A 26114-nucleotide genomic window follows, 5' to 3' on the forward strand; every position below is an offset into this window, starting at 1 on the left:
TCTCACTTAAGAGGTCCCCAGGGAGGCAGTAGGTAAGCATAGGACCTCTCTCGCCTCACACAGCTCTGTAAAGGCCATATATTGTATATTCCTATTATGTATGAGAACATACTGCAATAGTAATCTTAGTAATAATGACTCCTAATGACTTCTACAGAGAAAACTACAGTTCTCACAGACCCTGAATCTTCTCTGTTTATTAAAGAGCAGAACATCTAATATATAATTAGAAGTTTTCACTCAGGAATTGTGGAAAAGGAGCCTATAATTTGAGCTCATTAGCTGAATACAGCTCGTTTTATAGAGCTTTATGCTGCTCTAATAAAAGCACTGATTCAATGGTCAGGGTTTCCAGTAACAGCACAGGTCTGCCCCCTGCAGGTCAAGAGAAGCTGCTACATGACGTAACAGTTACTGAGTACTGTTGCCTGTGAGTCTATGCAGCCATGGCATTTAAAGCCAGTGCCAATGGTTAATAAAGCTACTAGATGACCTCACATTTCAGTCATATACATAAACATTCTTCTCCTAAATAAATGTTTGAGTAAAGGGCAGAGCTCTCAACTTAGAAAAATACATATATATATTAGCATTTCTGACTCATCCATGTTCAACAAAGGCTGTAATATAACCCAGCTTCAAGCGAAGACGCTGTTTTAACTTAGCAGCAGGACACACACAATAACAGAAACATCATCAGAATGTGTAAACACAGCCAGGTGAGTGAACCTAAGCACAGAATCCTCTGGAGACAGTCAGGAGAACACCATAGTGGTAGTGGCATGGTGTTACAGTACCTGCTGAACCTCCAGCTGGCAAGGAGGGTTTGACCTGGGCAGAGGGGGTCTTCAAGGCGGGTGGGGGGACACTGTTGCCATTCCTGGGGGCTCCTGGGACTTTGGTCATGGTCTTCACTGATGTTGTGATGTGGACACTGGGCGGGGAATTCTCAACAACTTTACTGGAGAACAGAAAAGTACTGCTTATAGGTCATTGTTCATGGACACACATGAACACCTTTGAACGCACACACACACACGCTTGTTTTACTATCCGTGTGGGGACCAAACAATTGATTTCCCTAACCCCGAACCCTAACCGTTAACCAGTGGAGGCTGCTGATGGGAGGACAGCTCATAATAATGGCTGGAACAGAGCGAATGGAATGGCATCAAACACCTGGAAACCATGGAAACCATGTGTTTGATGTATTTGATACCATTCCACCTATTCCGCTCCAGCCATTACCATGAGCCCGTCCTCCCCAAATAAGGTGCCACCAACCTCCTGTGCCATTAACCTAATCCTAACCTTAACCCTAAACTTAACCCTAACCTTAACTCAAAACCCTAACCCTAATTGTGACCCTAACTCTAAACCTAACCCCTAAGCCTAAAATAGCCTTTTTCCTGCGAAATGACCCAACTTGTCCAAATGTTCCTTGTTTTAATATCCTTGTGAGGTCTTCTGGTCCCCACAAGGATAGTAAAACCGAAAAACCTACACACATACACACACACAAATATAAATACACACATACACACACTCAGACACTCCATCATACTTCAGAAATGCTTTTCCTTTATAGTATTCAAGGTTCCCAGGTTCTGGTAGGGTTGGTGTTGTTTATTCAGGACTATTCACATCACCAGGCTGTGCCAACGGAGGCCTGCCAGTCTCTCCCTCAGGCCCAGGCCATGTTTGTTATGGCAACCTCAGCCATGGTTACAGTACAGTATGAGTTTAATCCAGGACTCAGAACACCTCTCAGCTGTTAGAATGTCATTCCATTACAACACGCCTCCCCACTAAAAACTATGCAGACTTACTTCATTATTTTCGGCGTTAGTAAAACTCCCACATTCTGCATCCTCTCCTACCCCCAATATAAAATATGTGGTTCTCTTCTTGTTCAAGTGCATGTTTATGTGAAACAATGTGCAGACCATGCCCAAAAATAACAAAATAGTTGTTGGAAATAGAAGTGCATTGGAAGAGCTGTTTTGAAGACAAAAAACCCCTGGGCTCATTATGTGAGAGTCACATCCAGCCCAGGCACTAATCATTACAATTCATTAGCATGAAGAGACACACTCAACCATCAGGCCAATTAAGAGGAGAGATGATTGGATTAAAAGCTGTGTCTGATGAAAACCATGATCAGTATATCCAATAAGGATACATGATAGAACCCAGTGTCCAGATGGTGCATCAATAAGGATACATGATACAACCCAGTGTCCAGATGGTGCATCAATAAGGATACATGATACAACCCAGTGTCCAGATGGTGCATCAATAAGGATACATGATAGAACCCAGTGTCCAGATGGTGCATCAATAAGGATACATGATAGAACCCAGTGTCCAGATGGTGCATCAATAAGGATACATGATACAACCCAGTGTCCAGATGGTGCATCAATAAGGATACATGATACAACCCAGTGTCCAGATGGTGCATCAATAAGGATACATGATACAACCCAGTGTCCAGATGGCGCATCAATAAGGATACATGATACAACCCAGTGTCCAGATGGTGCATCAATAAGGATACATGATACAACCCAGTGTCCAGATGGTGCATCAATAAGGATACATGATACAACCCAGTGTCCAGATGGTGCATCAATAAGGATACATGATACAACCCAGTGTCCAGATGGTGCATCAATAAGGATACATGATACAACCCAGTGTCCAGATGGTGCATCAATAAGGATACATGATACAACCCAGTGTCCAGATGGTGCATCAATAAGGATACATTATAGAACCCAGTGTCCAGATGGCGCATCAATAAGGATACATGATACAACCCAGTGTCCAGATGGTGCATCAATAAGGATACATGATACAACCCAGTGTCCAGATGGTGCATCAATAAGGATACATGATAGAACCCAGTGTCCAGATGGCGCATCAATAAGGATACATGATACAACCCAGTGTCCAGATGGTGCATCAATAAGGATACATGATACAACCCAGTGTCCAGATGGTGCATCAATAAGGATACATGATACAACCCAGTGTCCAGATGGTGCATCAATAAGGATACATGATACAACCCAGTGTCCAGATGGCGCATCAATAAGGATACATGATGCAACCCAGTGTCCAGATGGCGCATCAATAAGGATACATGATAGAACCCAGTGTCCAGATGGTGCATCAATAAGGATACATGATACAACCCAGTGTCCAGATGGCGCATCAATAAGGATACATGATACAACCCAGTGTCCAGATGGCGCATCAATAAGGATACATGATAGAACCCAGTGTCCAGATGGTGCATCAATAAGGATACATGATAGAACCCAGTGTCCAGATGGTGCATCAATAAGGATACATGATACAACCCAGTGTCCAGATGGTGCATCAATAAGGATACATGATACAACCCAGTGTCCAGATGGTGCATCAATAAGGATACATGATACAACCCAGTGTCCAGATGGCGCATCAATAAGGATACATGATACAACCCAGTGTCCAGATGGCGCATCAATAAGGATACATGATAGAACCCAGTGTCCAGATGGCGCATCAATAAGGATACATGATACAACCCAGTGTCCAGATGGTGCATCAATAAGGATACATGATACAACCCAGTGTCCAGATGGTGCATCAATAAGGATACATGATACAACCCAGTGTCCAGATGGTGCATCAATAAGGATACATGATACAACCCAGTGTCCAGATGGCGCATCAATAAGGATACATGATACAACCCAGTGTCCAGATGGCGCATCAATAAGGATACATGATAGAACCCAGTGTCCAGATGGTGCATCAATAAGGATACATGATACAACCCAGTGTCCAGATGGCGCATCAATAAGGATACATGATACAACCTAGTGTCCAGATGGTGCATCAATAAGGATACATGATAGAACCCAGTGTCCAGATGGTGCATCAATAAGGATACATGATAGAACCCAGTGTCCAGATGGTGCATCAATAAGGATACATGATACAACCCAGTGTCCAGATGGTGCATCAATAAGGATACATGATAGAACCCAGTGTCCAGATGGCGCATCAATAAGGATACATGATAGAACCCAGTGTCCAGATGGTGCATCAATAAGGATACATGATACAACCCAGTGTCCAGATGGCGCATCAATAAGGATACATGATACAACCCAGTGTCCAGATGGCGCATCAATAAGGATACATGATACAACCCAGTGTCCAGATGGTGCATCAATAAGGATACATGATACAACCCAGTGTCCAGATGGCGCATCAATAAGGATACATGATACAACCCAGTGTCCAGATGGTGCATCAATAAGGATACATGATAGAACCCAGTGTCCAGATGGTGCATCAATAAGGATACATGATACAACCCAGTGTCCAGATGGCGCATCAATAAGGATACATGATACAACCCAGTGTCCAGATGGTGCATCAATAAGGATACATGATAGAACCCAGTGTCCAGATGGTGCATCAATAAGGATACATGATACAACCCAGTGTCCAGATGGTGCATCAATAAGGATACATGATAGAACCCAGTGTCCAGATGGTGCATCAATAAGGATACATGATAGAACCCAGTGTCCAGATGGTGCATCTATAAGGATACATGATACAACCCAGTGTCCAGATGGCGCATCAGTAAGGATAACAGGAACACAATTAGAGTTGGCGTGGTCTCTATCTCTCTCTCTCTCTCTTTCTCTCCATCCTTACTCTCTTTCAGTGACATAATGTATGCAGTGGAGCTGCTCAGAACAACACAATTGTCTTGTTCTTTCAGACTCTGCAACGTTGCCCTCCATGACATTGACGGTTCTATAAATAATGCTTGTCTCTAGTGCCTGAACCACCATGGTTAGGTCTGTACTAGTAGTGGTGTTCAGACAATGTTTGGAGCAAGCACGCTCCGTATGGGCAAGCTGTATCCAAAACGTAGCTGGTTCGAATCCCAGGTGAGAAAGACTTGCCCTTAGGCAAATAACCTGACTTGAGTCTGACTTGATTTGCTCCAGCTCATATTGAGTTGTCTGAATGTAAAATTGGTCAGCTACGCTGTCATTTAGATATGTCTTGAGGATACTGCCCTCTACAGATGATAAGGATCCATTGCTATAGACCAAGCATTTTTTAGCAAATGCTCTTATTCAGTGCATTCATTTTCATACTTTTTCGTACTGGTCCAGTGTGGTAATCGAACCCACAACCCTGGCTTTGCATGTGCCATGCTCTACCAACTGAGCACTTACTGCACAGTCAAGTGGTTAGATACTGTACTTCATAGCAGAAGAAGAAACAGAAAAGGAAGCTCAAAGGAAACGGAGAAGGGGACAGGAAATGAAGAACAGCTGAGAAAAGGATACAACTTTATTGATATATAAGCAGTTACAATCCTCAAGCAAAATGAATATGGTTAGTGTATAAAATGAAACAAAATGAAGATAAAATACAAAGATACACACAAAGTATCAGAATGAAGTTGGAGGATAGTGAAGTTGGAACAGAAGTAGAAACAAACAGAATAAACACAAAAAGTTGTATATTACAGATGATAATGTGCAGATTTCATCTCAATATTCAAGATACACTCAGTGGCCCGTTTATTAGGTACACCCATGTAGCCAGGTCGCACCCCCATTTGACCCCAGAACAGCCTGTATTCTTCGGGGCATGAACACATTGCTCAATTTGTATTACGGGACTCAACATGTGCCAGGAAAATATTCCCCACACCATTACACCACTGCCACTAGCCTGTACCGTTGACACCAGGCAGGATTTGTCCATGGACTCATGCTGCTTACACTGACTCTGCTATCAGCATTACGCAACAGGAAGCGGGATTTGTCAGACCAGGCAATGTTTTTCCACTCCTCAATTGTCCAGTGTTGGCCTACACGATTCTTGCCATTCTCCTTTGACCTCTCTCATCAACAAGCTGTTGTATGTTTTTTGTTTGTCGCACCATTCTCGGTAAACCATAGACACTGGCAAGCGTGAAAAGCGCCTGGCACCAACGATCATACTACTCTCAAAGTCACTTAGGTCACTTGTTTTGCCAAATCTAATGTTCAATCCAACAGTTATTGAATGCCTCAATGCCTGTCTGCCTGCAATATATAGCAAGCCATGGTCACGTGCCAACGGGGTGGTACCTAATAACCTGGCCATTGTGTGTATGTACTAAGGCAAGGTAAACTAAGGGAGAGTTTTTAACTCAAACACACACACACTCACTCACACACTCACTCTCACACTCCCCTAACACACCAACAGGCTCACTGTACACACACAGACACAGCAACGTACTAACTAATTCCAGTAACTACTTAAAGGGATGTGGTATAGGACAAGGCACAGGTGGTGAGGTATAATGTGAAATCTCAGACTGCTATAACGTGAGATCTGAGACTGTCTTTCTAGTTAACTACAGGCTGATTGAAATGAATAAAACACAGGCAGAGAGATGTTACTGGGCACAGCAAACTACAGTCTACTGCACGTTGAGTGTGTGTGCCGAAACACTGTGGTGCCAGTCTCTCAGCTTGTTGTACTGTTGTCCCACAACCTTTGGATCAGGTTTGTTCACCCTAACACACCCAAAGACACAGGAAAGGAGGGGAGATGGAGGGAAGGAAGGAGGAAGAAAGGAGAGGACACAGGAGAGCAGACAGGAAGAAAGGAGAGGACACAGGAGAGCAGACAGGAAGAAAGGAGAGGACACAGGAGAGCAGACAGGAAGAAAGGAGAGGACACAGGAGAGCAGACAGGAAGAAAGGAGAGGACACAGGAGAGCAGACAGGAAGAAAGGAGAGGACACAGGAGAGCAGACAGGAAGAAAGGAGAGGACACAGGAGAGCAGACAGGAAGAAAGGAGAGGACACAGGAGAGCAGACAGGAAGAAAGGAGAGGACACAGGAGAGCAGACAGGAGGAAAGGAGAGGACACAGGAGAGCAGACAGGAGGAAAGGAGAGGACACAGGAGAGCAGACAGGAAGAAAGGAGAGGACACAGGAGAGCAGACAGGAAGAAAGGAGAGGACACAGGAGAGCAGACAGGAAGAAAGGAGAGGACACAGGAGAGCAGACAGGAAGAAAGGAGAGGACACAGGAGAGCAGACAGGAAGAAAGGAGAAGACACAGGAGAGCAGACAGGAAGAAAGGAGAGGACACAGGAGAACAGACAGGAAGAAAGGAGAGGACACAGGAGAGCAGACAGGAAGAAAGGAGAGGACACAGGAGAGCAGACAGGAAGAACGGAAATAAAGACATTGTAAAGAAAAAGAAATAGACAAGAAATGTAGAGGGAAAAACAAGACAATGTAGGAAATAAATTAAAAATAAAGAAAGAGTTAGATTTGCCAGTGGTTGTACTTCCTGACAGGAGAGCTCTGTCTGAAGGATGCTGTCTGTAAACCACATCTCTCTAAGAAGGAGAGATTGGAAGTCTCCTCCTGGCAGGCCCTGATTACCCACAATCCCACTTAATTACCCACAATCCATCTTCGTGACATGCTGATTGGCCGGGGCTTTGGTTGGGAGAGCAGCAGGGTGCATTTTCTGCAGATGAAGATGAATAGGGGCAGAACACAGACCTGAGAACCCCCAGAACCCCCAGCTCTAAAGGGCTATGAGGGTTGGCCAGCCCAGCTAACCCTGCTTGAGCTGTTTCCACTAGGGTTTCCTCTGATGTGGCTTCCTGTAATGAAGCCTTAAACTAAGCGTGATACTGAGCGTCTCATGGATAAGGAAGTATGGGCTAAACTCGGAATCCCAATAATGAGAAGCTCCTGTGGCATGCAGGATGAGACATGGAGTGCCAGAAAGCTCTGATCAACCCAACATAGTAACAGTAACAACAACAGCATCAGCCTCACACCAGGAAACTACCCTCAGATCACATGGGATCAGACTGACATACCACCACCTACTCACTTCTTTCCAGCACTGTTCTCCTGGGCTTGGTCTGTGAACAGAGGAGGAAAGAAACTCATGAACATAAAAACAGAGAATGTCAAATGTGCATGTAGACTTGTGTGTCTTATAATAGAAAATTATAACAAATTCTTATTTACGGCCTACCCCGGCCAAACCCGGACGACGCTGGGCCGATTGTGCGCCGCCCTATGGGACTCCCAATCACGGCCGGTTGTGAAACATGCCTGGAATCGAACCAGGGTCTGTCAGACACTGCTGACATACAGTGTCTTAGACCGCTGGCCACTCGGGAGGCCATGTGGTGACCAGACAAAAAGAGAGTGGTGCTACTGCTTTTTAAATGCTCATTTTAAGTAGATATTGATAAAAAAATATACTATCATTTAATTAATTACATTTATTATTTATTTATTATTTACTACTATTTAAAAAAAAAATCTGTGACTCATAATTTGTGTAAGCCAGCTCTGGCCCAACCCATCAGCATTCTCAAATCCAAACTTATCGTGGAGAAAAAATGTTAGTGGGTGTGGCATTTGGCCGGACAGATGTGGATGGGTAGCCAGGCAAGAACAAACCACTCTCCAGCACTCATTTGCATCAACAGCCTTGCACATATTAAACATTCTATAAGTAACCTCAGCCTATGTGTGGAATAGAGAATGACTTCTAATGCACTGCTCCTTGTCAGCTCCATGTCAGTTTGTTTCAGCAGAGCAGGTCTAACACACACAGGGCTGGGGTGATGACAGAGAGATGGATGCTGAGGCCCAGAGACAGAGCTGCGCCAGGGGGACCAGAACACACAGACAGAGCTGTGCCAGGGGGACCAGAACACAGAGACAGAGCTGTGCCAGGGGGACCAGAACACACAGACAGAGCTGTGCCAGGGGGAACAGAACACACAGACAGAGCTGTGGCAGGGGGAACAGAACACACAGACAGAGCTGTGCCAGGGGGAACAGAACACACAGACAGAGCTGTGCCAGGGGGACCAGAACACAGAGAAAGAGCTGTGCCAGGGGGACGAGAACACACAGACAGAGCATTGCCAGGGGGACGAGAACACAGAGACAGAGCTGTGCCAGGGGGACCAGAACACACAGACAGAGCTGCGCCAGGGGGACCAGAACACAGACAGAGCTGCGCCAGGGGGACCAGAACACAGAGACAGAGCTGTGCCAGGGGGACCAGAACACACAGACAGAGCTGTGCCAGGGGGACCAGAACACACAGACAGAGCTGCGCCAGGGGGACCAGAACACAGACAGAGCTGCGCCAGGGGGACCAGAACACAGAGACAGAGCTGTGCCAGGGGGACCAGAACACACAGACAGAGCTGTGCCAGGGGGACCAGAACACAGAGACAGAGCTGTGCCAGGGGGACCAGAACACACAGACATAGCTGTGCCAGGGGGACCAGAACACAGAGACAGAGCTGTGCCAGGGGGACCAGAACACACAGACAGAGCTGTGCCAGGGGGACCAGAACACACAGACAGAGCTGTGCCAGGGGGACCAGAACACACAGACAGAGCTGTGCCAGGGGGACCAGAACACACAGACAGAGCTGTGCCAGGGGGACCAGAACACAGAGACAGAGCTGTGCCAGGGGGACCAGAACACACAGACAGAGCTGTGCCAGGGGGACCAGAACACACAGACAGAGCTGTGCCAGGGGGACCAGAACACACAGACAGAGCTGTGCCAGGGGGACCAGAACACAGACAGAGCTACACTACCAGGGTGGGAAATGGCTGGTGGATGCCCTAATTTCAAATAATTAAGCTAAATTACAGAAAACACTGTACCCAACCCGCTTTCACCACTGTAGCTTTGAGATTTCCTTTTCCAGAGCTGACAAACACACATTATGTATTTTTTCTACATGTGGGATTTGGATTCTTTTTTTTTATGCTCCCAAATGCTCTCTGCGACCATCCGTCAATGTGGCTGGTAAGAATAGATATTCTACCAGCCAATGCTCAAATCTACCAGCATTTTGCTGATGGCTTGTGTTCATTTCCCACCCTGTGCACTACAGGCACAAACATGAGGCACTGTTGTCCTACAGAATACTATGTAACCTTTCCCTTAGGGGAAAAGGCAAAGCCCAAATGGTCACTTCAGAGGGATACTACTGTAAGATCACAATCATCTAGTTAGGATGGATTTATATTTCCTAGTCCCATTGTGCCAGGTTATCCAGTAACTAGGGTGTCTCAGGGTATTGGGGTAAGGGGAGGGTGTAAAAGGGGTACCCACCTTTCTCTGTGCCGGTGATCTGAGCCAGGATTCTGAAGGACCTGGATTGGGAGGTTCCGGTGCGAGGATGCCAGTCCTCTGTGTCCTCGATCAGACGCTTCTTACTGGCCTCGCTGAGGGGCGAGGCGTGGGTCAACTCTGGTTCAACTCTGTTCCTGAGACCACACACAGAATAAAGTCATCATCATCATTAACATGCATTTACAATTATCATTACCACTCAGCATTCATAAAAATCACTCTTAATAATTACTTAATTATTCCCTATTTATTCAGATTAATTTATCACATTCATTAATGTTTTTATATAGTAGCATAACACAAATACAACATTTGTTCTCGTTCACACACTCGTACTCCCAATGTATACTACAGGTATACTTAGACAAGACAAACATACACACATTCACTGAGTGTCCACGGCTAGATGTTCCATTACTGTACCTCCTAGGGGCTGTCTTTGGGGGGACTCTGCACACGGACATTGAGAAGGTGGTAAGAAAGGAAAATAGAAGAAGAAAACTTCAAAGATAGAATATTGTTTGATAGAATAAACCATATGTAAAACTCTTTGGATCTAAAGTATCAGTTTTGCTGTTTTGTTTTTTAATTTGTATTTATTTAACTAGGCCATTCTTATTTACAATGGCGTCCTACCGGAGAATAGTGGGTTAACTGCCTTGTTCAGGGGCAGAATGACAGATTTTTTCCTTGTCAGCTCAGGGATTCGATCCAGCTACCATTCAGTTACTGCTGTTACAGGCTATACTTACTTAAGAATTCCCAGAGGCCCACTATCAGAACCAGCAGTTACACTAGAAATAGCAGAGCCGTAGTCAGCTGACTATCGATTCAAACTAACTGCAATGACCAGCTCTAAAACCCTTATGAAGATGATGTGACACACATGACCTGATTCAGCCCACATACAGTACATCATGGCACTAACTCAGAGACAAACATATCATAACATGACAATGGTTTTAGTAGTAGGGGGAAATATGCTTTATGGATTATTGATCAGCTGAATAAACTGGTGATGTAGTTTGTATTTTGGGGAATTGATTTAAAACTATTAAATAGTGATAATGTATGTATAATACAGTTAGAAACCCAGGTAAAAGTTACCATCTCTCGCCACAAGGGGGAACCACTGAGCCTCACGTTACATTGAGCTCAGGACCAGAACGGATACATTGTTTGTATTCCTGTCCTGAATTCTATCATGTTTAGACACACATCTCAAGATGTCTGTTTATTACATTACAAGTGGATTTCTGCGCTGGGGGCAGGTCAAGTGTGTCTGAGTGTTCTGGGTGCGAGCTGTGTGCTATTCGACTGTGTGTCTCTCTGAGTGTATTCTAAGTGAATGGGGCGAGAGGGGTCAGATTGTGACGGTCCTGGCTGGTAATTAATGAATGGCCTTGGGTAAACAGAGTGTCACGGTGGCAGATGGAGAGGGACAGATGCAGGGACAGGGTACAGAAGCCCTGCTGAGTGGTGACAGGTCAGCCTACAGGGCTCTGGGTTGCAGTCTGGAGCCTGGTGGTGGGTCGGGTGGGGATGCATCACCTTTTATAGAGCCTATAGAGCCTATGGGCTCCGGTCAAAGGTAGTGCACTATAAAGAGAATGGGGTGGCAATTGAAACACAGTCTGGGTGTAAATACACTGGTTCTCCCACACGGACCGGTCCGGGATGCCATTACACACAGAGCATGAATGAACAGAATGAACTGGCCTCAGTGGACCACAAGGCTTATTATGGCTTATGGCTGTGTGTTATTTACAGGGTGGCTTTGCAGGTTGTTTTATGTTGTGAAATGAGTGTGTAAAGCGCCTGTCATAGTCCAAAACGTGTACACGTACACACAGCAGTGTTCTAGAATATTAGACCGTTGGTTTTCATAGTTTGTCAGCGCAGGTCAAGCAATTTCTCCAACTGTCAACACATTCAAATGAATAGAGGACGCGTACCGGAGCCGTGTTGGTTGAGAATGGTGGGGAGGTGAGCAGAGGGGTGTGCTTCCTGTGGATGGTGGTCTCAGAGCCATGTAGCTATGTCACAATAGGACGCTGAACTATCACGTCTCAGCGGCTGTGGACTATGGTTTAGGCTTTAGACAGTAAGTATATGAGGGAGGTTTATGAGGGTTATGGCAGAGAGGCGCCAGCATGTCTACTGTACTAATCTAACTGTACTGCAGTCATCATGTGTAGCAGGATAGCACTGATAATCACATCCCACAGTCAAAGAGCTAGCAGACAGTGTCACTGTTACTACACTAACTTGGTCTCTTCCTCCGCCCCCTCCTGCGGAAAGAGAAAAGAGAGGAGAAGAGGATGAACAAAGTAAAGGAGCAGGAAAAGAGAAAAAGAGAAGAGCAGTGATTCAACTGGGTCCTAAAACCACATGGACTATTCTGAGACGATGTGCGAGCAGACACCCAGAGAGAAACACACACACAGGATGCAGCTGAACACACATGCTTCTACTATACCTGTAACCTGTACAAGCAGACGGGGCAGTCTAGGGGGTTTTGGTGGTCATGGCTAGATGGGATACAGTTTATGTGTCAAATTGTCGTTCCTCAAACTTTTTGTGCATTTTACCAAAACATTTTCCTAACCTTAAACTAATGCTCCTAACCTGCTACGTTAATTGTACTAACCTGCTGCATAAGGTCTAACTTGCTACAAAAAGTAAATTCTGACTGTAACCCTTCTAGCCAAAACCGTTTTAGAAGGGAGGAAGGTCAAAGATCATATAATAACTCAGAGAAGGTATTACAGTATGCAGTACAGACTGAGATGACAACCAAAGTGACTAGAGGTAAGTGGCATAAAGTCTCTATGATACTCTATTATAACCCCTCCTGTCTCAGCCTCCAGTATTTATGCTGCAGTAGTTTATGTGTCAGGGGTCTAGGGTCAGTCTGTTATATATAGAGTACTTCTCCTGTCTTATCTGGTGTCCTGTGTGAATTTAAGTATGCGCTCTCTAATTGTCTCTCTCTCTATTTATTTCTCTCTTTCTCTCTTTCTTTCTCTCTCTCGGAGGACCTGAGCCCTAGGACCATGCCTCAGGACTACCTGGCCTGATGACTCCTTGCTGTCCCCAGTCCACCTGGCCGTGCTGCTGCTTTAGTTTCAACTGTTCTGCCTGCGGCTATGGAACCCTGACCTGTTCACCGGACGTGCTACCTGTCCCAGACCTGCTGTTTTCAACTCTCTAGAGACAGCAGGAGCAGTAGAGATACTCTGAATGATCGGCTATGAAAAGCCAACTGACATTTACTCCTGAGGTGGTGACCTGTTGCACCCTCGACAACCACTGTGATTATTATTAGTTGACCCTGCTGGTCATCTAAGAACATTTGAACATCTTGGCCATGTTCTGTTATAATCTCCCCCCGGCACAGCCAAGAGGACTGGCCACCCCTCACAGCCTGGTTCTTCTCTATGTTTCTTCCTAGGTTCTGGCCTTTCTAGGGAGTTTTTCCTAGCCACCGTGCTTCTACAGCTGCATTGGTTGCTGTTTGGGGTTTTAGGCTGGGTTTCTGTACAGCACTTTGTGACATCAGCTGATGTAAGAAGGGTTTATAAATAAATTTGATTTGATTATTCAGCTGCGAAACATAACTAATACCATTTGCATCAGTGGACTACATTGGTAGACTATTCTAAAACACATGTTACTAGCACATGTCCTATCCTCTGGCCTGAGAACCACCCCAATAAAGAGCTGCTCCAGCCCAGAGCTGCCAGTACGCTGGGATAATTAGAAAACAAGCGTCTAATTCAACACAACAACAAGACGTCAGACAGAATCAGAGCCAGACTACTGTGTGTTTGGCAAAGCTATAAACTCTATTAGCAATTAAAGGCAGGCAGGGTGGGCTAGGCTGGGCTGGGCTGGGTTAAGCTGGGTTGGGTTGGGTTGGGTTAGGATGGGTTGGGTTGGGCTGGTCTGGGTTTTGCGGTAGCAGGAGTGAGTTTAACATGTTGTCGGTTGCTGCTGCCCTTTTCTCCTGTTTCCAGTCCCCTTCAACATACTGGGACAAGATGTGCTGCTGCCCTTTTCTCCTGTTTCCAGTCCCCTTCAACATACTGGGACAAGATGTGCTGCTGCACTCAATGTGGCTATTTACAGAGTTGGGGTATAAACACCATCCTAGTTGCTCTACAAACAGCTAAGTAGACTATTTAGGAGAAACTGATGGAAGATTTACAACAAAGTATGTCCTCTCTCAGGTAGTCTGTTGTTATTACATGGTTGGTTAACAGCTACTTGTGGCCTCAAACATCATCCAGACAGGCAGCAAAGAGAACTACATCTCTCTGTAAACCTGACAGCAACACACAGGATTTATGGGATGTGAGACAGAAACATGTTCACTTCCCATTACAGCCTTCCTGCTGCACTACACCAGTCCAGGTGGGCATACCTAACATAGCCATGGTGGTCTTTTGAGCCCAAATGGTCCATGGTAATAACTTCAAACCACCTACCTACCCACAGTTGATCTTCTTGGAAAGTGAAAGGAAGCAAAAGGAGAATATGAGGGGTTTGGTTAGATAGAGAAAGTAACAGGAGAGGAGGAGAAGAGGTGAGAGGAGGGTTTGGTTAGATACAGAAAGTAACAGGAGAGGAGGAGAAGAGGTGAGAGGAGGGTTTGGTTAGATACAGAAAGTAACAGGAGAGGAGGAGAAGAGGTGAGAGGAGGGTTTGGTTAGATACAGAAAGTAACAGGAGAGGAGGAGAAGAGGTGAGAGGAGGGTTTGGTTAGATACAGAAAGTAACAGGAGAGGAGGAGAAGAGGTGAGAGGAGGGTTTGAGGTTCGTGCCACTCACCCATTAAACTGTTCTTTGATCTGGTCGACCACCACACCCTGGGCTTCCAACAGGCCCCGCCTCTGTCCTATGGCCACCTCACAGGCGTTGGTATTGGAGTACAGGTTTATTGGCGTGTTATAGCAAGAGGACTGCGGAGCACCGGGATTGGAGGAGGGGGCTGTCACTCTGGCCGGGGAGGATGAGGAAGAAGAGGAGGAAGTGGAGGAAGGGGAGGTGAAGGGGGAACGGCCAGAGCCGGGTCTGGGGGGTGGGGCTGAGCTAGGTGGGGCGGGGGAGTGGGAGCGGCTAGCTAGTGGGAAGGGAGGCTGGGGCTGCTGGGAAGAGGGGGCGGCGGGGGAGCGGGAGCGGCTAGCTAGTGGGAAGGGAGGCTGGGGCTGCTGGGAAGAGGGGGCGGCGGGGGTGAAAGCAGACGATGCAGAGGGGATGGAGGCCACCTTTGGGGCGGTTAGGGAGGAAGTGACTGCACCCACATTGCTGCCCCCGCCAAAGGGGCGGGCCGTCTTGTTGTAGGCAGCACCGGGTTGGGGGGAGGGGCTGGTGAAGGCTGGAGCTGGATGGGTGATTGGCACGGGCTTAATGATCTCCAGTGGCTCATCCTATAGTGGGGTGAGGACACACACGCACAACACTCACACACTGCAAACCACACAGCAAACTCATACAGCAAACTCATACAGAAAACTCATTCAGCAAACCACACAGCAAACTCCTACAGAAAACCCCTACAGGGAAATGCTCCCCAGCAGTATGGTATGTGCCTCAGAGCTATCAGCAGTATATTATTCCCTAGCGTTGCAAAATGCCCATAACAGCCAATCACAACGTGCTGTAACATCACAGTGAGCATGCTCAAACAAATGATCCTGGTAACTGGAAATATACCCATTAAAAACAAATAATCATTATCAGAATCCATTCATCCTAAATAATAAATGTGACTGTTTATATCTGATTCATTCTCTGGAGTGTACTTACCTTTGGTGCATCAGCCTTGGGAACACTGGAAGCTCTGTGAAGACAGAAAATGCATCATGAGAAACGTATCTTCCTCTGTAGGAACAAGGTAAACAAGGAAAGGAGCATGCACACCATCACAGTATATGGCCCATCCATTAAGATGTGTGTATCTATGTAAACACTAGCTACTGTATAGTCTCCCTGACAACCAAGTGTCACAACAAACCCCAATGTCTCTCCTTATGGACAGTAACCCTCTCCTTATGGACAGTAACCCTCTCCTTATGGATAGTAACTCTCTCCTTATGGACAGTAACTCTCTCCTTATGGACAGTAACCCTCTCCTTATGGACAGTAACTCTCTCCTTATGGACAGTAACCCTCTCCTTATGGACAGTAACTCTCTCCTTATGGACAGTAACTCTCTCCTTATGGACAGTAACTCTCTCCTTATGGACAGTAACTCTCTCCTTATGGACAGTAACCCTCTCCTTATGGACAGTAACTCTCTCCTTATGGACAGTAACTATCTCCTTATGGACAGTAACTCTCTCCTTATGGACAGTAACTCTCTCCTTATGGACAGTAACTCTCTCCTTATGGACAGTAACTCTCTCCTTATGGACAGTAACTCTCTCCTTATGGACAGTAACTCTCTCCTTATGGACAGTAACTATCTCCTTATGGACAGTAACCCTCTCCTTATGGACAGTAACTCTCTCCTTATGGACAGTAACTCTCTCCTTATGGACAGTAACTCTCTCCTTATGGACAGTAACTCTCTCCTTATGGACAGTAACTCTCTCCTTATGGACAGTAACTCTCTCCTTATGGACAGTAACTCTCTCCTTACGGACAGTAACCCTCTCCTTATGGACAGTAACTCTCTCCTTATGGACAGTAACTCTCTCCTTATGGACAGTAACCCTCTCCTTATGGACAGTAACTCTCTCCTTATGGACAGTAACTCTCTCCTTATGGACAGTAACCCTCTCCTTATGGACAGTAACTCTCTCCTTATGGACAGTAACCCTCTCCTTATGGACAGTAACTCTCTCCTTATGGACAGTAACTCTCTCCTTATGGACAGTAACTCTCTCCTTATGGACAGTAACTCTCTCCTTATGGAGGAGCATCTTAGAGAGAGGGAGCAGGAGATAGAACAAGAGAGAGGGGATGGGAAGAGAGGGAGAGAGGGAACTAACCACACCAGAGTAAAACCTGTAAATAGAGTGAATATTGAGATTAGACACACTATCAAAGACTGCTGCTACTGGCTCCACTACAACGCCTGTCTGTATTTGGCCCATAGCTCAATTCCACAGAGGCAGCCAGTCATAGAGCAGCATGGCGGTAGAGACATGTGGGAAAACATATGATGCTATATTACTCTGTTTTGTTTCCCTAACGCCTGCTAGATTTACTAAGGATCCTTATTTTCACTCACTCATCCACTCATCCACTCAGCAGTCCAAGACACTATCTCTCCTCTGTGTGAGTCTCCATCTCTGTGTACAGGGCTACAGGCCCAACCAGTGTAGAAGACCTCAGATTTATACTCATGATCAAACCAGCTGCAGGACTTCTTTCGCCTCAGGAAAAGGAAGGTAGTCCTGTTGTTCATACTGCTGCAAACAAACACACTGTACAGGGGACGGGACTTCCAGTGGCTACCAGGAAGTGAACCAATAACAATCTCCTCTCTCTATCCACAAGGACTATCTGTATATTCCTTCCATATTCTGTCTCTCTGAGGAGCAGAGAGAATGTAGCCTAATGAAGGTAAACAACATGCATATCAACTATGCAGAACATAATGTGAGATATGAGAATGCTATTCATTGACTACAGCTCAGCGTTCAACACCATAGTGCCCTCAAAGCTCATCACTAAGCTAAGGACCCTGGGACTAAACAGCTCCCTCTGCAACTGGATCCTGGACTTCCTGACGGGCTGCCCCCAGGTGGTGAGGGTAGGTAGCAACACATCTGCCACGCTGATCCTCAACACTGGAGCTCCCCAGGGGTGCGTGCTCAGTCCCCTCCTGTACTCCCTGTTCACCCATGACTGCATGGCCAGGCATGACTCCAACACCATCATTAAGTTTGCAGATGACACAACAGTGGTAGCCCTGATCCCCGACAACGACGAGACAGCCTATAGGGAGGAAGTCAGAGACCTGGCCGGGTGGTGCCAGAATAACAACCTATCCCTCAACGTAACCAAGACTAAGGAGATTATTGTGGACTACAGGAAAAAGAGGACAGAGCACGCCCCCATTCTCATCGACGGGGCTGTAGTGGAGCAGGTTCAGAGCTTCAAGTTCCTTGGTGTCCACATCAACAACAAACTAGAATGGTCCAAACACACCAAGACAGTCGTGAAGAGGGCACGACAAAGCCTATTCCCCCTCAGGAAACTAAAAATATTTGGCATGGGTCCTGAGATCCTCAAAATGTTCTACAGCTGCAACATCGAGAGCATCCTGACTGGTAACATCACTGCCCGGTACGGCAATTGCTCGTCCTCTGACCGCAAGGCACTACAGAGGGTAGTGCATACGGCCCAGTACATCACTGGGGCTAAGCTGCCTGCCATCCAGGACCTCTACACCAGGCGGTGTCAGAGGAAGGCCCTAAAAATTGTCAAAGACCCCAGCCACCCCAGTCATAGACTGTTCTCTCTACTACCGCATGGCAAGCTGTACCGGAGTGCCAAGTCTAGGACAAAAAGGCTTCTCAACAGTTTTTACCCCCAAGCCATAAGACTCCTGAACAGGTAATCAAATGGCTACCCGGACAATTTGCATTGTGTGCCCCCCGCCCCCCCCCACCCCTCTTTTTACGCATTCATGTACATACTACCTCAATTGGGCCGACCAACCAGTGCTCCCGCACATTGGCTAACCGGGCTATCTGCATTGTGTCCCACCACCCGCCAACCCCTCTTTTACGCTACTACTACTCTCTGTTCATCATATATGCATAGTCACTTTAACCATATCTACATGTACATACTACCTCAACCAGCCTGACTAACCGGTGTCTGTATGTAGCCTCACTACTTTTATAGCCTCGCTACTGTATATAGCCTCGCTACTGTTATTTTTCACTGTCTTTTTACTGTTGTTTTATTTCTTTACTTACCTATTGTTCACCTAATACCTTTTTTGTACTATTGGTTAGAGCCTGTAAGTAAGCATTTCACTGTAAGGTCTACACCTGTTGTATTCAGCGCACGTGACAAATAAACTTTGATTTGATTTCATTAATTCCAAGAAAAGTAAGCACTCTCTCTCTTGCCCTCTCTTTCTCCTTCCTCTCTCCCTCCCTCTCTTTCTCCTTCCTCTCTCCCTCCCTCTCTTTCTCCTTCCTCTCTCCCTCCCTCCTCAATCCCTCTTTCTCTCCTCCAGCTGTTTCTTGTCCTTCATCCATGGCATGGGCCCTTCATAACCTTAGTCTGCTGGACACAGTCAGTCTAGACTCAGACTGGTTCATGTTTTCTCATTAATGTCCATTAAGTCTCAGTCCCAGCCTCTCATCTGGCTTCATAAACAACTGTGTTCTCAGCCTCTGACAGCCTCTGACAGCCTCTGACAGCCTAGGACAGCCAGACAATGTGTTCCTTCTTCCTCATTAAGCCAAAGTGACTCAGCAGAACAGAATGGTCTCTTCCAGAACATGCCCCATGTTCTCTGGCATTCTGTCTGTCACATTCTTCCATATTAGGAAGGGTTTAGGACAGTCTCACGGTCCTGTTCCTCACTGAGTTGAAGCTGACCGACTAAGAGCATGCTCACTGGGGGAGTATCCAGCCCCACCCTGCCACATATGTATGCAATTCATATTTAGAAAAATACTATACCCACACTGACGGCTGAATATTTTCCGATGTACATATGAACATATTTTCCAATGTACATATGAGCATATTTTCCAATGTACATATGAACATATTTTACAAAGCATCACACTTACAAAGGCCCAGGCAAACATCACAGGATAGGGATGGGCTTATAGATCAAACAGTCTGTGCCTTTACAAACAAAATATAGTCCATAACACCGTGTATCCGCCATCGGTAAGCCTGAGAGAGGCTCCAGGGTGAAACCCTGAACCTCTGTTCTCTGTGTCTCTGTTCCCAGAGCTGTCAGAACAAACACAGGCCAGGTGGAACCCCCAACCTCCGTTCTCTGTGTCCCTGTTCCCAGAGCTGTCAGAACAAACACAGGCCAGGTGAAAACCCTAACCTCCGTTCTCTGTGTCCCTGTTCCCAGAGCTGACAGAACAAACACAGGCCAGGTGAAAACCCTAACCTCCGTTCTCTGTGTCCCTGTTCCCAGAGCTGTCAGAACAAACACAGGCCAGGTGAAAACCCTAACCTCCGTTCTCTGTGTCCCTGTTCCCAGAGCTGACAGAACAAACACAGGCCAGGTGAAACCCTGAACCTCCGTTCTCTGTGTCCCTGTTCCCAGAGCTGACAGAACAAACACAGGCCAGGTGGAACCCCTAACCTCCGTTCTCTGTGTCCCTGTTCCCAGAGCTGACAGAACAAACACAGGCCAGGGTGGTCTTGTGAACATCTGTGTAGCCCTCTGCCCTCTGTCCTCTCTCTGAAGCCAGATCACCTGCTGGGCTGTGCTGTTCAGACAGACAGCGTGTGTGTGGCGTGTGTGTGTGTGTGTGTTTGTGTACTTGTTTTCCTACATTTAAGGACCCCAATGTCCTAACAATTCACCCAAATGTCCTGAAAAGGTAGGTGGGGAAATACGGGTTTTTGTGTGTGTGTGTCTGTGTGTGTGTATGTGTGTGTGTGTGTGTGTGTGTGTGTGTGTGTGTGTGTGTGTGTGTGTGTGTGTGTGTGTGTGTGTGTGTGTGTGTGTGTGTGTGTGTGTGTGTGTGTGTGTGTGTGTGTGTGGTGGATAGCTGCATCTGGAAGAATGGGGGGATTCTGAGTAGCAATGCAGTGTGGTATGGTCTGGGGGTAGGCCTGAAAGACAGGCTCTGAGGAAACTGAGTAGCATGGCAGTGTGGTATGGTCTGGGGGTAGGCCTGAATGACAGGCTCTGAGGAAACTGAGTTGCATGGCAGTGTGGTATGGTCTGGGGGTAGGCCTGAAAGACAGGCTCTGAGGAAACTGAGTAGCATGGCAGTGTGGTATGGTCTGGGGGTAGGCCTGAAAGACAGACTGAGGATTCTGAATGAGTCAGGCTGCTGTTGTCCAGGACCTGAATTCATTCATTCTAAACATATCCTGTAAGTAACTTCAGTAGACGTGATCAAACTTCACAGATTGATGATATACAGTGCATTCGGAAAGTATTCCGACCCCTTGACTTTTTCCACATGTTATTACGTTACAGCCTTATTCTAAAATGGACATTAAAAAAAACGGCATCAATGTTAAAAAAGCAAAACCAGGTTTTTAGAAATGTGTGCTAATTTATAACAAATGTAATTCTGAAATATCGCATTTACATAAGTATTCAGACCCTTTACTCAGTACTTTATTGAAGCACCTTTGGTAGCGATTACAGCCTCGAGTCTTCGTGGGTATGCCGCTACATGCTTGGCACACTTGTATTTGGGGAGTTTCTCCCATTCTTCTCTGCAGATCCTCTCAAGCTCTGTCAGGTTGGATGGGGAGCGTTGCTGCACACCTACTTTCAGGCCTCTCCAGAGATGTTGGATCGGGTTCAAGTCCGGGCTCTGGCTGGGCCACTCAAGGACATTCAGAGACTTGTCCCGAAGCCACTCCTGCGTTGTCTTGGCTGTGTGCTTAGGGTCGTTGTCCTGTTGGAAGGTGAACCCCCAGTCTGAGGTCCTGAGCTCTCTGGAGCCGGTTTTCATCAAGGATCTCTGTACTTTGCTCTGTTCATCTTTCCCTCGATCCTGACTAGTCTCCCAGTCCCTGCCACTGAAAAACATCCTCTCAGCATGATGCTGCCACCACCATGCTTCCCCGTAGGGGTGGTGCCAGGTTTCCTCCAGACGTGACACTTGGCATTCAGGCCAAAGAATTCAATCTTGGTTTCATCAGACTAGAGAATCTTGTTTCTCATGGTCTGAGAGTCTTTAGGTGCCTTTTGGCAAACTCCATGCGGGCTCTCATGTGCCTTTTACTGAGGAGTTGCTTCCGTCTGGCCACGCAACCATAAAGGCCTGATTGGTGGAGTGCTGCAGAGATGGTTGTCCTTCTGGAAGGTTCTCCCATCTCCACAAAGGAACTCTGGAGCTCTGTAAGAGTGACCATCGGGTTCTTGGTCACCTCCCTGACCAAGACCCTTCTCCCTCGATTGATCAGTTTGTCCGGGCGGCCAGCTCTACGAAGAGTCTTGGTGATTCCAAACCTTTTCCATTTGAGAATGATGGAGGCCACTGTGTTCTTGGTGACCTTCAATGCTGCAGCAATTGTTTGGTACCCTTCCCTTGATCTGTGCCTCGACACAATCCTGTCTCGGAGCTCTACGGACAATTCCTTCGACCTCATGGCGTGGTTTTTGCTCTGACATGAGGTCGACTGTGGGACCTTAGATAGACTGGTGTGTGCCTTTCCAAATCATGTCCAATCAATTTAATTTACAATTCAAGTTGTAGAAACATCTCAAGGACGATCAATGGAAACAGGATGCACCTGAACTCAATTTTGAGTCTCATAGCAAAGGGTCTGAATACTTATGTAAATAAGGTATTTACGTTGTTTACTTTATATACATTTGCAAAAATGTCAAAAACCTGTTTTCACTTTGTCATTATGCGGTATTGTGAGTAGATTGACGAGGAAAAATGTGTATATAATCATTTTAAGGCTGTAACGTAACAAAATGTGGAAAAAGTCAAGCGGTTTGAATACTTTCCGAAGGCACTGCATGTAATCCATCAAGTCACATTGACATATGTTATGACTCAAGGAGCCATGCATTTCTGATTCATTGGGATCTTTTCCAGAAAAGTCTAGACATTCACAGAAAATATGAAACTGTGTTTTTCTGAATCAAATCCTCGAGGACTATCCTTTAAAAGTCATGTCACTGAGGCTTCAAAAGTCAATCGGTCATTGAGAAAAACGACCGTTCAAATAACAAAATAAAATCCTGTTAAATTCAAGGTGTGTGAGATCCAGTTTTGTCTGCTGATATAGCACGTAACTACAATAGAGGTCTATCCGGTCTTTAGTCAGTAAGGATGACTTCCCCCTGCTGAGAGGAGCATGGTTGTAATCAGACAGAGAAGGCCCTTAGTTGTCCTCTCCCTGCTCACATAGAGAGCCTCATTCAGCCTGCCTGCATCCCTGTTCCACTCGCATGAACACAATTTAGTCCAGGTATCCACCTCTCAATGTATTCCACCCAATGGAATCAGGATGCTTCGTCTCATTTGATTCCAGCCAGTGGTTTAAGTCATGTTAAATAGTACCTTAACGGTCACAATGATTTGGTATGTTTACGGTTAATGAGCATAAAAAAACTATTTTGAAGAGGAAAGCCGTTCAGCTTTTGTGACTCCCTCAGCTCATCAAGGTCACATTAGCTTAATCATAAGGGTGTGATTCAAACGACACGTTGTTTACATACTACTAAAGCTAATGTAGTTTAGTACGGTGCTTTATTCTTCGCAGGCTGAGAAAGAGAGAAAGGGAGACAGCGAGGTCTGTGAATGAATAGGCTGGTAGGAAACTGGAACACACACACACTCCTGCAGGATAAGGAGATTGGAAGAACGAGCCTGAGGGCAAAGTAGACTGACGCATTTCCCCCCTGTCAGTCTTTCTGTCTGTCTGTCTGAGCCAAGAGCAACAGTCTGGCACATGGCATCTGACTGAGTGATGGAGAGACTGCTAACACAAGGCCCAGCACTCTCAGCACCAGGACACAATGTGACCTCACACACACACACACACACACACACACACACACACACACACACACACTACAACTGTGTGTACCGCACTTAGCTAGATATACAGGTGAGAATGACATTATGACATTTTAAGCACACCAACACAGTCGTGAAGAGGGCACGACCACGCCTCTTCCACCTCAGGAGGCTGAAAAGATTTGACATGGGCCCTCAAAAGTTCTACAACTGCACTATTGAGAGATGGAGAGAAAGGTGGCAAGAGATGGAGAGAGAAAGAGAGAGAGGGAGAGAGATGGAGAGACAGAGAGAGAGAGACACAGAGACACAGAGAGAGAGAAATAGAGTGATCCACTCTAGGTACATTGAGGAGAGAGAGCTCTAATCTTATGTAAAGAGAGGAGAGGTGAGGATAGAGGGTTTATTTTTGGTGTGAAAGCTTGTTTCCATTGTCAGTAACACACATGATGTGTGTGTGTAATGATTAGTCCCCAGTCCTCTCAGCAGCATGCATGTGTCAAGGAGGGGTGGGGGACATTAACAGCCAGGGAATTACGTCATAGGCATGAGGAGAAGACCCTAAGTCCCATCACGCATGAAATATCATTATTTTTTGGGTCTTTTTTAGTATTATTTGTGTACTGTTTGGCATTTCACTGCATTGTGAGGAGCTAGTAACATTTCACCCGCTATAACAACTGCTAAACTGTGTACGCAACCAATACACTTTGATTTGATTTAGATGTGTTTCCTCTGTCACACACACTCTTCCTTCCACCACACACACACACACACACACACACACACACACACACACACACACACACACACACACACACACACACACACACACACACACACACACACACACACACACACACACACACACACACACACACACACACACACACACACACACACACACACACACAAACAGATGTTTCATAATATCTCTTCCAGACTATCCTGCATCAATCTGTTCCCCTGACAGCCGGCCAAAGAACAGGATCATTCATACCATACTAGTAGTCACACACGCGCCGGGCAAACATACGCATGCACGCACACACAGACGCTCAAGCACACACATTGTGGACAGGAGATAATTAATCCCATACGAAAAGGTAATCTGGACCAGTAACTGTAATTTAATATAAGACAAACTCTCACTTCCGGCGCATTAGAAGCAATCGCATCCATTACACAGACAACTTGGACCGCTCCGATGTCATGTGGGGTTCCACAGTCAGTCCGTTTACACCTGACAGTTTACAACAGAGACAGATAACTAACTACCTGTAATAAATACAACATTTCCAGGCCGAAACATAGACTTCCAGGTTAATTATCAGGAGAATAAAGATTAAGCAGCAAAAAAAGAGATGGTTTCATATAATAAATATGATTGCACAATAAGACATGCTCGATATACATTATGAGGTTTATTAAGGAGTTTGTAACGGTCCTCATGCCTGAATGCTCCCAGCTGGAAACTAACTATATGAACATGATGTTATCAGAAACACTCAAAGGTCAACATGACTTTTAAAGATTAAGAGGAAAAGCACGGCCATGGAAGAGAAACTCTGAAAAGTAAAAGTATGGAAAATACTGTCTCTCTCAAAATGTTCTTTCTAGAAATAGACATAATTTCCTCAGTTCAAGTTATATGTGTCTCATTTCAGAGTGGGACCATGTCCAAAGTAGTGAACAACCCCAGCAGACTGACCCCTCTCACCCTCTCCCTCCCCCACTCAACATCTGGCCACGGCCAGGCATAAAAGCATGAGCTCCGTATTACATTATAATGTCCTTTCCCTCAACCCTTACCCCCTCACCCCCTACCCCCTTCACACAGCAGCTTCAGTCTACCAAGGAAACACTGGCCGTCTGTGTCTGGTTCGGAGCGAGGCTTCCTCTCTTCTCCCCCTGTCTAATAGAGCTGCTAGCTAGCGTATGGCTGACTGGCTGCTATGTAAACAGCAGGCCTGACTATACTGTACACTGTGACAGTGGACAAGCTGTACCAGCGGAGGAGAGCAGCACAGCAGGTGGACATGTGCTACATGACGCTGGAGGTCGCAGAAGATTTACACACAAAACTGAAAGGCTGATTGGCCAGTCAAAAGGTATTCTGTACATTAAAAGAGAGGCCACAGAGGCCCTATCTAACTTCATAGATGAGAGGACAAGACAAAGAGGCCCTATCTAACTTCATAGATGAGGACAAGAC

At 46.1% G+C, this 26114-nt stretch overlaps 1 protein-coding gene across 4 annotated transcripts in view; it reads right to left on the reverse strand.

The window, feature by feature from the left end:
- LOC129814228 (PDZ and LIM domain protein 5-like) overlaps nucleotides 1-26114 on the reverse strand; it is a 102459-nt gene that overhangs the window by 8085 nt on the left and 68260 nt on the right. The window contains exons 4-9 of one of the 4 annotated variants that reach the window (XM_055867210.1): nucleotides 16044-16077; nucleotides 15066-15664; nucleotides 10656-10682; nucleotides 10212-10366; nucleotides 7944-7974; nucleotides 798-961 (exon numbers count right to left, since the gene is read on the reverse strand). In XM_055867210.1, coding sequence (XP_055723185.1) covers nucleotides 798-961; nucleotides 7944-7974; nucleotides 10212-10366; nucleotides 10656-10682; nucleotides 15066-15664; nucleotides 16044-16077 — 1010 coding nt within the window. Of the gene's footprint in view, nucleotides 1-797; nucleotides 962-7943; nucleotides 7975-10211; nucleotides 10367-10655; nucleotides 10683-12500; nucleotides 12524-15065; nucleotides 15665-16043; nucleotides 16078-26114 lie in introns of all 4 variants that reach the window. The other 3 variants (XM_055867234.1, XM_055867227.1, XM_055867219.1) reach the window with 3 other exon arrangements.

Source organism: Salvelinus fontinalis, chromosome 2, assembly GCF_029448725.1.
Source record: "Salvelinus fontinalis isolate EN_2023a chromosome 2, ASM2944872v1, whole genome shotgun sequence".
In the NCBI taxonomy this organism is placed as follows: domain Eukaryota; kingdom Metazoa; phylum Chordata; class Actinopteri; order Salmoniformes; family Salmonidae; genus Salvelinus; species Salvelinus fontinalis.